General features: G+C 39.9%; 2 protein-coding genes across 2 annotated transcripts in view; both read right to left on the bottom strand.

The window, feature by feature from the left end:
• LOC122770798 (complement C3-like) overlaps positions 1–9,123 on the bottom strand; it is a 37,892-nt gene extending 28,769 nt beyond the window's left edge. Inside the window, exons 1-5 of the mRNA XM_044027915.1 lie at positions 9,067–9,123; positions 7,701–8,632; positions 4,045–4,172; positions 1,427–2,710; positions 37–303 (exon numbers count right to left, since the gene is read on the bottom strand). Coding sequence (XP_043883850.1) covers positions 37–104 — 68 coding nt within the window. The 5' untranslated portion in view covers positions 105–303; positions 1,427–2,710; positions 4,045–4,172; positions 7,701–8,632; positions 9,067–9,123. The remainder of the gene's footprint in view (positions 1–36; positions 304–1,426; positions 2,711–4,044; positions 4,173–7,700; positions 8,633–9,066) is intronic.
• Positions 9,124–10,989: 1,866 nt separating this feature from the next.
• LOC122770799 (complement C3-like) lies at positions 10,990–16,177 on the bottom strand. The gene is made up of 15 exons (XM_044027917.1): positions 15,964–16,177; positions 15,492–15,577; positions 15,025–15,102; positions 14,782–14,937; positions 14,627–14,689; positions 14,451–14,532; positions 14,318–14,366; positions 13,795–13,885; positions 13,597–13,686; positions 12,977–13,079; positions 12,772–12,861; positions 11,977–12,069; positions 11,780–11,863; positions 11,447–11,582; positions 10,990–11,264 (listed from the first exon to the last, which is right to left on the bottom strand). Exons 1-15 carry the CDS (start codon positions 16,031–16,033, stop codon positions 11,123–11,125), a joined length of 1,413 nt encoding a protein of 470 aa, XP_043883852.1. The 5' UTR covers positions 16,034–16,177; the 3' UTR covers positions 10,990–11,122.
• Between the last annotated feature and the right edge of the window lie 431 nt (positions 16,178–16,608).

Below are 16,608 nucleotides of genomic sequence, written 5' to 3' on the forward strand. Positions count from 1 at the left end.
GCTCAGGCAGGATAAAGGTACAGTAGATCTACTCACAGTGGAGAACCATCAACCAGATAAATCACAGAGGCCAGAGAGGCCAGCAGCCACAACACTTGTCCCATTATCCTTCCTGATCCTGTGCGGTTGTCAATGTAGATGGTTGCTCCACAGTTTGCTCCTTTTATCCTCTCACCTTCCACCTTCAGTTCCCCACTGACTCATCATCTTCTTCCCTAACACTCTGTACACGTGTATGTAAACACAAAGACATAATTTCCAGCAGCAGTTGAGAAATGGTTCCAGTCTGTTGAAGGTTATCTCCTTCCAAAGGAAAAAAATAAACATGAGAAAATCAATAACTGTCCAGTGATTAACAGAATCCCACACTCACAGCTGAATCAACAATGCAATGCTGTTCTGCTTTTCTATTTCTGCAGCAATTGTGAATTTATGAAGCAATTGTCCAATTTTAAAGTCAGTTTAGTTCTTCAGACCTTGCTAAATCAGCACATAGACCTCATCAAACACAGTGAATACATGATGAGGCATGGAAAGGATCGGGAAAACCTGTTGTTTCAGATCCTGCCCTCCTATTCATTAAGCTCATTCCCTGACCTGTTGTTCCATGCCTCATTAGTTGCCTGTAGTGTAGAAGCCTCTCAAAAACACAAGTAATGTTGGGCACCAGACAGGAGAACAATGAAAAGCTATCAATTTTTATAATTTCATATATTACCCCATTACCTTATTTCTATGTTAGAAAGGATGCCAACATAACATGAACACACAACCAAGGCATGGTTACTTTTGTGTATGTTATATTCAAAACAATAATTTAATTAGACCAACCCACAAACTCAAAACACAATTCACAATCATCAGAGAAAGCATCAAAAAAGATCAACAAGTTTTTCAATAACAATGTCCTTTCAGTTCAGTTTGATTCTGTTCGGAGGAGGGCAAGGGTGAACAAGGGGACAATCCATATAAATCAGTTCAGAGAGATGTGATAGATGGGGGGGGGTTGATATGATTTCAATTCAGTGGGATATGAATGGATTAGGATTATTATAATTCTCCAACTGAGAATTCAGCCTCTGCATCTGCAGGTTTCAAAAGATCATCAGGGTCTCCTGCTCCTGGGATCATCGTATTCCTCTTGTTTTTATTCCACACACCAAACTGTATTTCACTTTAAATTTCTTAGTGTTGAACTTCACAATATTTCTTCATTTGTCTGCACTCCTGCATTCATTCCACCTTCCAGCTTCTTTAAGCTAAACTTCAGTTTGTTTCCTCTCTCTCCTCCGCTATCAGGTGTGACTGATTTATTAGTTCCCTCCTCCCTTTACTTCCTGCTCTGGTGGAAAAAACTGGTCGGCCAATTTTCCACCCTCCCTTCTCGTTAAGCCTGTGTATATATAAGAACTTACTATAACCTTACCTCTGCCAGATTGTCTTGTGGCTTGTCATCCAGGTTTGAAACACACCTTAGCCCTGCTTAGACAATGATTCTGGTGGACATCCTTGTAATAAGAAAACAGAGAGATGGTCAACTCCTTGTGGCCTACTTCATCCCCTAACTGTTACACATCATCCATGGACATTTGCAGCCTTGACTATTGAGGCACAGCTATAGTTTTTACCTCTCAGCACTCTGACCAAGTGCTGTCCATGGTTCTGATCACTTCCCCTTTGACCTCTGCTTTCTATCTTTCCAGTACAATAGCCAAAGTGAAATAAACATTGTTATGACTGTAGTCATTATTTTTATTTCACACTGCTGTGAGTTCTGGGCCCTGGCTCTCGATTGGCTGTACACCACCACTACATAAGGAGCCGATATGGTGGACGTCAGAGGGCAGAATGGCAGCATGGCAGATGGCAGCATGCACTTCCTCATCCTCCTCCTCATCTCCCAACCAGCCACACTTCAGCTTTGTAGACCTTTTGTGTAGTTTAGTTCTTGTTTAAGTAGTAGGGGTGGACTGCCAGTTTTGTTGCAGCGTTTTCTCCTGTTTATTTAGTTAGGGAGGTACATTTCCTGTCATTTGGTTTCCTTAAGGTTGACTAGGTAAGGTTTATTATTTTCTAGACAGGCAACTTTTTGTTTGTTATTTTGGCCTTAGTCAACCCTGAAGCCTATACCTCAGTTAAAATATATTGTCATCTAATTTTGTTATTTAAATTACTTTTGTATATAAATCATTTTGTTTTCTGAATATACAACTAGAAATTGTTTGTGGTTAGATAACAAGATAAGGCCTTATCTTGTTATGTCCTAGGACCCCTAGACTGGGGCATAACAACATTGTTGTGTAATATATACCGCATACAGTGTGTGTGTGTGTGTGTCATAAAAGCTTGCAATGGGGCCCGTTGTTACTATGTTACACCACTGCTCCTGGACAACGGGTATGGCTACTATTGCACGATCTCCCACTCAGTGTACAGTCCAAGAATTTGGCTCCCCATTTTGTGGGTCCATTCACCATCTCCCAAGTAATCAATCCTGTCGCTGGGCACATTCAGATCGCCTCCACCCATTGATGAGGCACCTGTATTCACAGTCCATCGTCTAATCAAGAGGAGTGCAGTATCTGGTTGACTGGGAGGGCTATGGTCCTGAAGAGCACTCATGGGTCCCTGCTTGCAGAATTTTGGATCCATCCCTCATCACAGACTTTCACAGGTCCTATCCTGATCAACTGGTTGGGACGGCGGGGTTCTGTAACAGTTCACAATATCTGATCATTTCCATGCCTCATCAGTAACTCTCCTGTTATTTCAGATCCTGCCCGCCCCTTCTCCTCACCTGTACCTCATTAGTTTCCTGTGTATATGTGTGAACTTACTATCACCTTACCTCTGTCAGATTATCTTGTTTTTGCAAAGTTCTCCCACATTCCTAGTATTTATAGCCAGATCTGACCTGTTTTCTTGCCTGCTGTCTGTTGGATTTGTTTACTTTGTTGGACTGACTCCCTGGTAAGTACTGAATGCTTTTTTGAACTGACGTCTGTCTCTGTCATGCTTTTGGGTTCTTCTCTGCCAGTGCACCTCACACAAACTCACAGTGAGCTAGTGAAATTAACATTAACGTTACAAAATTAGGCAAGGGGTTCTTTTGGATTTGCAGCATTATGGAATTCATGGTGTTTTGAATAACACACATTTTGTCATAGCCATTTTTATGACAATTAATTTGATTATTTGCAGCTATTTTTTTTAATAGAAACTGTATCGTTCCATTGCTCTTGGATACATTGATTTGAAATTTAGATTTAGTAATTAGACAATTATACAAGTTGAGACTTGAGTAAAACGGCCACATTCAATGGATTTATTTTGTGGCAAACTATAAAACATTTGCTTATAGTGAGTACAGGACTATTAATTAATGCTTTCATAGCACTTGGTTAAGTACGGAATGTAAGTGTGTAAGTGTGGTAAGATCACGATGATGTCCCCATCCAGATAGTTAGTATGTGGTTTCTGTAGACGTGCTGGGCATTTCCGGACCAGATATTCAATGTCCCGGTCAATGGCTGGCCACGATACTAGTTTGAGATTTTAATAATACCCAGGTGCCCCTTGTGGGCACGCAGGTTGATTGGGATGATTGTGCAGAGCCCCTCTGAAACACAGATGACAGTATTGGGTTCTTGTCTGACTCTGCTTGCAGGTCCTTGAACATGACTACAGGCTGCTGAGGTGTGTACAGTGTTTGAATGAGGACTGGTTCCTCATCATCTGGCAAGGCAGAGTAGTTTGGTGGTACAGAAGAGTCAAAATTGGGCAAGGACATGGGAAGAGGTTAACTGTGTCTTTAGTGTAGAGAAGGCCTGTGTGCATACTGATGACCAAGATCATGGGTCATCCTTTCTCAGTAGTTGACACAGGGATGCTACCATGTCAGAGTAGTGGGGCAGGAAGCACAGGTAATAAATGGTCACTCCCAGGAACGAAGCAACCTGAGAGACAGAGGTCGGCTCCCGGCTGGCTGGCTGGGTGGAGGGGCACTTGAGGGTAGCCTTGTCATAGGTCCAACTTTGAGAATACCTTTGAGCCATGGAAGAGAGTGGTGAGCTCCTAGCTACACAAATCCAGAGTTTGGCTGCAACACCATCCCGGAGGGCAAGCGGTAGACGTCTGAGGGGCTGAATCACTGGTGTCACTTTGGGGTCCACCTGAGGGCGATAAACAAATGCAGTCAAGCAGCCAAGCCATTTGAACAAAGAGTATCATTTAAGAGAAGTATCATTCAATTTTGGTTTAGGGGAGAAAAGAAAATTGCAATTATCAATACCAGCAAATGGCATTCAATCAGAAAGTGAGCTCCTGTTCATCCAGCCGTGGTATTGTGAGTCCCGGTTGGTCTTTTGTTGTGCGATTAGTGGAGTACACGAGGTACTGACGGCCTCTGTGTGAAGGTCTTTAGAGACTGTTTTTGTTGGGTCTATCGTGTCTTGAGATTCTGTAACTGCTCTAAGGCTGTGCAGAATGATTTTAGGTGTCAAATGTAATGCAGTCTTGTTCTCAATGAGTTTCATGCATTTTTAGTGTACAGTTTCTCAAAAAATATAGGAAAATTAATAATCTTTATTTGGACTCGAAAAAGTGGTCCACTCTCATACACATACACACTTAACATACAAGACAAAACCAAGTAGACAAACAGCCAAACAATTAATATAAAATACAGTAATTTGTCACTGTTAGTTTAAAAGAAACGGTGCAAATTATTGTGCCAGTGCTTGCGAAGCCTAGATGTGAGCCGATATCCCATCATGGGGCAGGTTAAGGCCTTGATAACACAGTTATCAGATAGGTCCAAACGACACATGAAATTGAACATCAGCTTACGCAACAATGCCGGACAAGTTGGTACATTAGAAGATACAAATAACTGGCTGGCACTGTGCCACCTAGGAACACGTAGCAACAACCTCATGGCGTCATTATAAGCCACTTTTAGGCCCTTTTAGGCCCTGAACAGAGCACATTTGACATCAACGGAACACACAGAGAATTTTCTTAACAGCATATTGGCCTGTGCATATATTTTACAGCACTGACGACGGATGTCACTGTCATCTCTGAGATCATCAGAAAAGACATGGCCAAGATATTTTAGTTCCTTTGTCATTTCTAAGGAGCCATCAGAGAGATAAAAAGTAGGAAAGGACGATTTCCTGTCCTCCCTAGATCTCACTACCATGGCCTTACTTTTTTTAGCATTATAGTTAATGTCAAATTCTCTGCCATATTGTGTGCATATTCTTAGCATTTGTTGTAATCCTGCAGTATATGGACAGAATACAACAAGGTCATCAGCATACATGAGATGGTTGACAACTTGGTTTCCCACAATACAGCCTGTTTTACATTCATTCAATTGTTTTGACAAATCATCAATATAAAAAATACTTTACTAGACAATACCAGATTATTATCATTACAAAAATGTACCAGATGTTTTGCAAACAGAGAATTGATATCAGATACATCAGCATGTACAACCAAGACAACCCCAAAGAGAAAAGTCTGCTCAAACTAATGTTCCCCATATTTGATTTTTAATAAAGGAAAATCCTATAGTGTATAATCCTAAGGTCTATAAGAGGCTTAGCCAAAAGGGACATTTAGTATTGAGCATACATTAACATTGATCTACAGAGATTGAGTTTGGTGTTTAGGGAGGTTTTTCACTGGCTTATCCAGTCCATTAGTAACAATATATATTCCTGTCTGGAATCTGCTACAGCCACAAGATGGTGCCATTGCATTGCGCTCAGTGGGGGGGGCCAGCAAATAACATGCTGATGTTTATCTTGTTTGCTGTATTTTCTGTTGATATGTGAGGATATTGTTGTCTTAGGAGGGATATGTTATGTTGTGTTTTTTCCTTTTCTTTAACTTAAGCTCATAATTTTTATTCCTTCAGACAGATGCACTATTCTGTTTAGTAGAGAAATCTACTAATCTTAAACATCCAGTACTTTCTACTTTCTCCTCCTAATAGGTTACATAAAATGTAAAATGCTCATTTGTTTACACTGACTATGGCTATTATCATGCATTTTTACTGTACAGTTTTTGAAAAAAATTCAGCTCAAACAATCTGAATTTGCTCTTTTAGTATATTAATATTTGATTTTTAGGAAAATCCTCAATAGGTTACATAAACTTCCCAATTCAGTCTTATTCAAGTTAACTATACAATCCATTCATCCACTTTCTACCGCTTTATCCTCCACATAAGGTGCACGGGACGCTGGTGCCAATTTCAGCTATCAAAGGGCAAAAGGCGGGTTACACCCTGGACAGATCATCAGTCCATCACAAGGCCACATATAGAGACAAACAACCATTCACTCTCACATTCACACCTGTAGTCAATTTACACTGTCCAATTTGCCTAATCCCAAAATCTACATGTTTTTGGACTGTGGGAGGAAACCAGAGAACTTGCAGAAAACCGGCACACACAGGGGGGGCCCTTGTTCCGACTAGGTCGTGATCCCAGGTCTTCTTGCTGCATTGTGTTACACTTTATGTTCAAATTAAGTTTGATTGACCGACACATTATGAACCACAACAATTAAGATTAGTGTGGAGATAGGCGTGGTTTTGGGCAGTCACCTGTAGGAGAGAGACATGGCAGAGCTGGTTCAGAAAGGAGCAGCACTAGGCAAGTTGATTAGCTCAGCTGGGGTGAGTTTACTAATCAACCCTCTTTATCTCAGCATTCGTGGCTGGAGCAGGGGGAAAAGCATCACACAACAAGGCAGTCCTTTCTCAATATCCATACTTGTGCGTACTTGCGTACTCCCGTACTTGTGAAAACGTCATCAGCCTCAGTCCAAGTTCTGTTCCAATTCTCAAGTAAGCAAATAGCGAGTACGGTTCTCAAACCCGGAAGTGTTCTTGCTCTGCCGATTTTTACCAAGTATGCATCGGAGGCGACATGGGATGGCCATGTATCCCAGAATACATTTCGGCGGGGCATAGCAGCAGATAATAGAAATATGAATCTGAAATAAATATTTTTCTGTGTCCCAGAACAAATTTTTAACATCATTTGAGGCGAGAAATTAGTCATTTAGAATTCAAACATGTGGTTTATGTATTAAGATCTGACGTATTTATAGTTTGTGTGCGGCACAGAGCAGCGTTACTTCGGCCTGTCCTGATGAAATGATCCGCTGGCTCAGACGTCGCTGTCATTAGATGCTCAGTGTGATCCATAGATTTGTTGTTGACGTGTTATTTTGTGGAAATGTTTTGACCTGAAAGTTTGAATATTATTAATGTTTTATTTATTTTAACTTTGAATTTTAGATTTATATCAAAGTAGCATGGTCATTGTATCTGTATTTAAATACAATATGTAAATATTAGATATGTAGAGTAGTATATATTTGTACACGTTATATATTTATAGAGTATTTATATATATATATATATATATATATATATATATATATATATACACTACTCTACAATGCTGAAATATATTTATTTATATATATATATTTTAATAGAAATAAATTAATAAATGAAGTTAAATATTTAAAATGTGAAAATAATAACAATATATATGCATTTATTAAAAGTATTACATATGTTCATTTATCAACACCGTAGGTGGTGGTAATGAGGCTGCAGCACTTGGCACCAGCCACCATTCAAACAGCAGAACAATACATACATACTTGCTTGCTTACTGGAGCAATTTGTGGAGGGTCTGCCAGCGGGGGCGGTGAGTGCCACTGCCTTGGGGATCTGGCAACTGCATTAGGCGGAAGATCACTATCCACCCCAGGGGCCCTGGAGCAAAGGTACAGCCACGAGCAGCTGTCCGACCAATGCCAGCCTCCCACAGGAAGCCAGGACTCACACTCACACCAGAGACTTTCCCCTCCCCTCAATGCTCTAATCCTCTTATCCTCCATCTTCTTTCTCTCTGTCCCAGGTTCCTGCCACTACGGACATTGCCCCTGACTCACCTGGGGTTCCACAAAGCAGGACTGCTGGAAATGGGGCCAACACTTCCTCAGAGAGTGCCCCCAGCATTCCAGTAAGGATCCAGGTGGTATACTGTACATTGGGCAATGGTGGATTCTGACTGTGCAAAGTCTATAGTTCCCCAAAACCTGATTTGACTCGGTCTTTGGTTAGGCATCATGGGTTCATAAGTGTGTGCATGGGGACGTTCACAAATATCCTGTTGTGCCAGTAGAAATTAGATATCGGGGGTAAGGCATAGTGTCAAGGCCGTGATTAGCTCCCACCTGATGCACCCTGAATGTCAGCTGGTTACCCTGTATACCACATTCACTCAGTTTTGATATACAGTTTGTGCACAAGGATGACTGCAATTGGGATAGGTGGCTAGATCCTCTGTTTGCAGTGCAGGAGGTTTCCCATGCCTCTACAGGATTATTTCCATATGAACTGCTGTTTGGCAGAAAACTATGAGGGGTGCTGGATGTGAGTGGGTACTCTGGGAAGGTGCTGGCTTGATAGCACTTTGAGGACAGGGGCTCTGATCAGCAGGACACAGAGAGGTTCCTTAATGTTCTTTAATAATTAATTGTTGGAGTTACAGGTGGGTCAGTGGACATGTATGGGTGTATGTGTGGTCCTAAAGTAAAAGAAAAATAATTATATATTGTAGTATCCAGTCATCATAATCGACTAATAACATTAACAGCATATGATTATTAATCTTATATAATCATCAAAAATATACAAATTAAGTTAGACTTAAACATCCTGGGTTAATCACCAGTTTAACAGGCTTGAACAGCATTACAATAACTCAAAACACATCATCCCTGAGTAACGTGCCAAAACACAGTAATTTATGGTCAATGTCGCCACCTAGCGGACAAAATAAACCACTGCAGTACTCGACCAGATGGCATTTAACCGCGAGTGAAACAAAACACGGATTTCTGGATCAACATAGTTAAACTAGCGAAAATACAACAGCCAAACAGCAAGAAAACAAGACCATTGACTTATTGTGACAGTATTCACTGTCCAACAAGGGTCCAACAAGGCAGGTAAACTCACGTTTCTGCATGAACGCACACGGATCCACCATAGTTTCCCCACCTCGGAATCAACGTGCCTCACTGTTAAGAGGATATGACGTAACGTAGGTATGGAAAGCATACTAGGACAAACTAAAACGAAACTCAAAGGTGTAAATGGGCTAAATAAATAATACAACAACAGAAAAACAGTAGACTTTCTTACACTGGACCAATATAAAAGGAAAACTGTGATGTTGGTCCTAGCCCAGGTAAAAATGAGGTTTAATATATCCTGGACTTGAAAGCGAAACTCCACACACTGGGTCCATTATCACATGAGAATTTGCTCCAGGCCCAGGAACCTCAACTGCACCTGTACAACAGAGGGGATAGATTAAGACAATTAAGACAAAAGTGCTTGTATTACTTCCTTCTTCCAGCTCCATATTAGTCACCAAGTGGAAAGGTTGTGTGACCACAAAGGAACCTTGAAGAAATTGATAAGGTCGACTAAGAGGTTGTGTGTTCTGACAGGGGTGGGGTAACATAGATCTACCACCCTAATCCCCTCAAAGCATGGAGAGTTTCACTGGTCAGTGCGGTATCAGAGCGAGATGAGGTGGTTCCACCAAATAAGCCCTGCTCCCTTGTGACAACAATCTCTCACCGTCCCAGAGAGCAAATGTGGCCAGGTTGCAACAGCATTTTGCAGATGTGTTGACTGTCTGATAGTGTTGTATCGGTCGCAATCGATTTGTTCTTTCGGGTGAATGAACTGAACTGAATCACTTACTGAAATGATTTGTTTCTCTCCCAGTTCAGCTGAGCTCTGTTGGGACTCGAGTGAGACAGCGCACAGGGTGAAAGTGATTCGTTCACTGCACAGTTTGACCTCACATTTTGTAAGTGTGCGTTGAGGGACCTTCACTCGTTTTATGCTGTAGCCTCAGGTGGATAAAGCACAGTGGCTGGTCCTTGGTGATGGGGTCACTTTGGTTTGTGCTGCTGTGCTCAGGAAGTAGGGCAGGCCGGCCACTGACCCAAGTCATTGGTTCAGTCCTTGGCTCCTCTTGTCCACAGGCCACTGGGCAATAGACTGAATGTTTGCTGTCAGTAATGACAATGTTTGAATGGGTGAAGGGTACATATAGTAAAGCATTCAGCAGTATATAAATATAAATAAAAAAGAGAATTTGTTTGAATGTGTTTAAGTTTTAGACGAATGGCAAAAAACTGAACAGACAAGGGTGAATCATTTTTTTTTTAGATAAGGTTGTCCTGCTTAATCATGGACTTTAAACACACTGGATGATCTATTGTTTATCTTGCTCCACATCCAACACTGGAACAGTACATTTCGCCATTGCTCTGCACTTTGGATTTCTTTGGCATCACTTTTAAAGTTGATTTATGTTTAACAAAATTTAACAAAAACATTTATTTAACAAAAACCTGCAAAGTGGACTCCATGGTGTCATTATCTAAGACACAGAAGTCATACATTGAATAAATACTCTTTACTTTGTATCAGTAATTCTAGAGGCTGTTGTGATTTATAATATACTGCATAAAACAATATACATTATGAATTTGGTTTAAAAAGTGGATTGTCATGTGTCAAATGTTTGGAAAACAGTGCCATACACTAAACAGTGAATCAACAAAACTAAACATTTGTCTGACTGTATGAAGACAGAGGGATTTGTGTTTCACTTTAATTAGATGTAAATGCACTCAGGTGAATTTGAAAACTCACATTGATATAAAAAGTTTGAAGTAAACGTTTTTTGGATTAAGTTTTCCTTTGTTATTAGCATCTGTGGTGATAGATAAAACACACCGAAAAGTAATTGATACTAAATTTATGAACACATTTCTCACTAAAACCCCAGACAGTAATCACCCATTTGATTTTGTGCATTAACCAAACTTAATGTATAAAAAACCCACACACATACAGTTAGATGAAGACTTTACAGTTTATTCCACACAGAGTAACCTTTTGATCTGTTACATTTTATAACAGTTAAGGTTTTGCATAACACATGTAAAAACTAAAAAGAAACAAAGACAGTGGATTTTCTGCTGTTGTACTACAGTGGACATCCAAAGAGAGTGTACTGCGTGACCATCTCCTCCAAGCCCAAACATGTTGGCCTGTGTTCATCCTTTTGACACTCTGCGTCTGTGGGCCAGTACTCGATCCAGGTTCTCTCACCGAGCACATACTGATACCTGTGGGGAGAGAAGAAGTATCATGAACTCACATGATGTCTTGACATAAAACAAATCATTTCCGGGGTGCAGCATGATAATGTTGCCGGGTGACACAAGATCTAACCACCACAGTTTGTTTAGTATGACACTCATTGATAGAACAGGAGTATAAAGAACACATTTATCACACAAACACTTACGATTGGTCCTTGTGAATATCCTTTGATGTGCCCATGATGAGATACGTTTTCCCTTTACCCAGATCTAAAGCCTCCCTGCAGTGAGGGTAACTGAGGAATGCACGTAGTTTACCCTGGGGACCAACGTCATAATTTCCTGATTTTCAAAATAAGCAGAGAATTCTGGATTAAACACACATCTTAAGCATTGTTGTAAAACATGATTGTTATTTTACCGTTTTCTCAAAAGGAAAAATTGGACATTTTATGAAAATGGCTTTACGTTGTAGCCAAGAATAAGATGAGGGGATTTAAAATGTATAATGTGATACATTTTAGGCAGTTCACACTCACCTTCTTTGATCACTTCCATTATCCGCATTGTGTAAATATCAGTGGACAAACCATCTGTGAAGTCTTCCACTCTCACTTTGTAAACTGAGGACAGATAAGTGGCAGATGATTTTCTTAATTATGAACCTCTTCTTATACAAACATTCTGTTCATTTATAGTTAAAAAAATAATGCAGATCATTCACACTGAGTCTTACCAAAATCTATTTTGGTGTCAGGTGTACTCTCACAGGGTTTAGCTGTGCGTAAATCATTGCTGATTTTACCCTTCTTCTGCATGCTGCAGTTCTCTGGAAATAAACAGCAGACGCACAGTAAAGATACAAACAATAACAGTAAGTCTACATGCTAATGTGTCTCTGGACAAGAAACAAATGCTGCACATACTGTGGATGCACTGTATGACTGTGTGAATGGCAAAACTGTAATATAAAGGTCATCGAGATTAGGAAGGTGCTGGAAATACAGACGTTACCATTGTAACCAGTGTAGTGCAGGTTGTGGGAAACACATTCCTCAACCATACCTATATTTTTTATCATGAATTGGTTTTGGGGATTACCAGATTAATAGAGGTGCAATACTTAACTACTGATGTTAATCATATGAACAATAATAATACATTTTGTGGAACAGGTGAGGAATTTACAGCCAATGATAATTATTTCAGATTTATTGCAACTAGTAGAAGTTAATAGAAGTGTGACTGCATCCATATTTTATTTCAGTGAGGCAGTTGTTGCTCGTGTGGGTGGCAGAGGTGACTGATTTGGTAGGAATGTAGATCTGGACATCATCAGTGTGACAGTGGAAGTGGAGATCATGACAACGTCTAGTGCTACTGAGGGTAAGTATTTAGAGGATGAGGAGGTGATGTTGTAAACAGCAGAATGATAAATGATCAGTTCTTTAATGAAGCATGATATTAGTAGATATTATGAGTTCCTTCAGTACTTTCAGCTGCATCTTCAGAGAGACACTATAGTGTTTACCTTCAGCACATGTGCATTCTTCATTTCTACAGAGCCTCAGCAGCTGCCCAGCTTTCCTCTCTGGATGATAGAATTTCACACACTGTGTTTCTGCAATGATAAAGACACCCATTGATGAAATGTGCATTCAATCCAACACTGTTAACACTGCTAATCTGTCTATGTACTCTCTATCCAGATCTATCCAAGTGTCTTTAAGGCTTACGGTCATAATATTCATAGACAGATACAGCCGCTGGTTGCATGACGCCCACTTTCAGAGTCTGGTGGATCCTAAAAGTGATCTCCTCTGATCGTGTGTGAGAAACCTGTGGAGAAATGTAAAGCAAAGATGAGAAGTGAGGTTGTCTGAGAGGTCTGGGACAATATGCTTTTATCACAATACTCGGGTGCTGATTCAATTTAAAAGTTGCCATTGTGATTTATTGTGATTCTACAAGTACGTAGTATCAATAATTACAACGTTATTTTCCTCAAAACTTATTTGAATGATACATTTTCTTAGGACAATAACCCATGGAAGATATTTCCAAACTCAATGCACATCACGTGACGGTCAATCAGTCTGATATTTAACTGCCCCTGCTAATAATAAAAAATAAAAATACATTGAAGCCAAGGAGAAAATAAGTGTTTCTTAGCTTTGCCTACTCATTTAAATAATAATACAATGCCGAGAGATTCTGACACAGAACACATGTTCAAATAAAATTGAAAAATGTCTTTTAAAACCCTGGATTGCAAAACACACTGATTTTTAAATAATCTTAATGACATTTTGTATTGCTTTTTCTATTTTTTCACTCCTATTGTCTAATGTCTTACCTTGTCCAGGTAGATGATCAGTGAACCTCTCTCTGACAGAACTGTGTCCATCTCATATTTTGCAATGGTACGGGCGCGTCCTTTGGCCAACTAGACACAAGCATACAGAGTCAGAGACCTTTGAAAGCCATGAACATCTTGTTTTTTCATGTTCATTGACCTTTGAATTGTAAGTGAGTGTGTGTGTAAAAATCTTACTAAGTCCAGGTCATTTGTGTTGACAGTGAAGCCGGTTAGTAAGCCAATATCCAAGATTGACATAGTTGCATCGTGATCCTTGTCCTTATATCTGTGCAATAAATGGACACATTCGATTAAAGAGTACACAATCGTAGTGAGAAAGACATGAAGTAACAAAGCAACCAGGGCTGGTGAGAAAATGTCCTGTAATAAAGTTCCAGTGTGTAAGAATTAATGACATTTTAATAGTTATATTTTGGCTTCATGTGGGGGACCGAGCTCCCATTCCAAAATGTGAAACTGAAGTCAATTCAGGCTGTTTTTGAGACATAGTTGCATAAGATGGTGGACTCTGTAAAGAAAGGCCTTTGCCTTAAGTACATATAAAAGGCTTATTCCAAGGATACAAAAAATGCATTTTTATTTTAAAGTGATGATACAAATATACTTATGGATAGTATATTCAGCTTCTGGCAATAAGCCCTCGTAAAAGTCTTACACTGGACCTTTTAAACCAGCATCATTTCTTAGCCGTACTTACAAGACTTCTATTCTCAGTTTGTATATCGCCTCATTCTCATCCATTTTCTCTGGAAAAGCAAGAAACCAGATGAGCATGTCATCTTTTGTCATGGCACAGAATCATTTTCAAATAGCAGAGGGCATAAAATGACCTGGAATAAGCTCCACTGACAAGTTAAACTTCTGACAGTCACTCTCTTTTTCCGTCGGCAGAGCATAATACAGTGACACCATCTGTTAACACAGGAACAAAGTGCATTTTTATATTGCATGGGTTTAATAGAATGTATTAATACATGATTGAAAAACAGAAACATGCTTTATTTACCTTCAGTGTTGCTTCTCCAGTTCCTGTCGCAGTCACTTTAACATCCTGGTTTATATCATTGATCTGTGAGGATCAAAATAATAACAAAAGAAACCAGATGATCAGAAACTGATGACAACCACTGACACAGTGTGTGACAGAGTGTGCACGCTCACTTTTGATGTTCTGGTCGTGTGGTAGTTGTTCCTGTTGAAGCTGATCTTATCTGGCTTGGCCCTGCCAGGCAAATGGATGTCCACGTTCAGATCATACTCTGGTTCTTTAGCATTCGACCAATATTCTGCTACAGCCTGGTACACTGTTATAGTAGCCTGGACAGAAAAAGAAGAAAACAAGGTTAAATATATAAATTATGTAGAAACAAAAGAGCTAGAGGTCAAGTTGGGATGTCCCGTTACCTGAGTTGAGCCATAGCCTCCACCATCCTGCTGCTGTTTGTTGAACCATTTCACAATAGGTCTAGCATCTTCAAAGGCCTTTATTAACAGAAGGTGAGAAAAGGTTTGAAGCACACCATATAAAGGTCTGCAGTAGTAAATTAACCAAACCATCATTGTGATATTTAAATCTGTATTAAACAGCCCACTCTCTCCTGAGCAATTCATGATAAAGATTCAAGGTGGGTTGTATGCAAAGAGAATAATGTTTCATTCATATAAAGTATTGTCCAGAGCGAATCAAGAAAGCACATGTTAAACAAAAATGAGAGGTGGAGCCTGAATTAAAGATCAGTGAGAAAATATTTGGGTAAATATAGCTTTAGACACTGATAGTCTCTAATTCAAACATATGGAAGGAGTTCTAGTGAAAAATGGCGAAATATTAAATATTTTTCAGGACCCGTAATGAACTCGCAAAGACTCACCTTGGCCTTGACCAGAGCAAGAAGAGCATAAGCTGTGGCCTCTAATGTATAAACACGTCCTTTAGGAACATTCCAGTGGGACAACTCTGTAAGAAAAATTACTTTCTTTTATTATGGGGTAGAACTTGTGCCAAATGTCATCTGATATGGAATAGTTTATCTCACATTCTGACCTGCAGACATGAGAGCTCAATTGAGGAAGGATTTTAAAGGCCAATTCAGATATTATGAATAATATCTGAAGTTTTATAAAAAACAGTTTTTAGTATAAACACGTTAATATTTCTGAAAAAAAATCTTGTAAAATGAATTCCCAGTGAGTGGGACAGAAACCTACAATATTTATATCTTTGGCTAAAATCCTAACATTAATGTGTCACTATATAAATGTGTCAGGCTAATCTAATGGTAACAATTATTCCTTGATGTGTATTATTAGTTTTTTTCTTGTATTGGAAAACTGTAACTGCACCTGGGGAAGCAAAATTGAAGAGGATCTCTCTGTTCAGTTGGTTTTGGTTGGCCAGGGCGTATGACGACATGGCTACAGCATATGGGTTGGTGAGGCTGGACAAACGTCTCTTCAGGTATTCCACGGCTTTGTCAATACTTCCAGGCAGACTCTGGACATCAGGAAAGTAAAAAAGGGAAAAATGATGGGAGAAATGAGTGTGACAGGATGTATCTAATGCTAAAGATGAGAGGATGAGAGAACAGTAATCCACTTATACACCTGAATGTTGTAGCATATCTTCTCTGTGACTCAGAAGCGATTTATGAATACCATAAGTGACATAATTGACACAATTATTTTGTCAATTATTTGAGAATTCAATAACCCATGAATTCTCTGTTATCATGGTACAGACAAATGCATTTGCATTAAGTAATGCCGGTACACAGCCTCTCCAACACCAAGCCTCCTGCAGTGCCTCCTCGTGGCCACACACGGGGTACTGGGACCTTGCGGTCTCAGGCTAAACTGCAGGTGATCTTGGTGCAGGCCCACTGGCATGTGGACACACCTTGGTGTCCGCCAACCTCTGCCCCACTGCCTTGTGGGTATCTCGGGGAGGAGGGAAGGCTATGGGAGTAAACCCAGACCAAAAATGGAGTG

This window comes from Solea senegalensis, linkage group LG6, assembly GCF_019176455.1.
Source record: "Solea senegalensis isolate Sse05_10M linkage group LG6, IFAPA_SoseM_1, whole genome shotgun sequence".
Taxonomy (NCBI): Eukaryota; Metazoa; Chordata; class Actinopteri; order Pleuronectiformes; family Soleidae; genus Solea; species Solea senegalensis.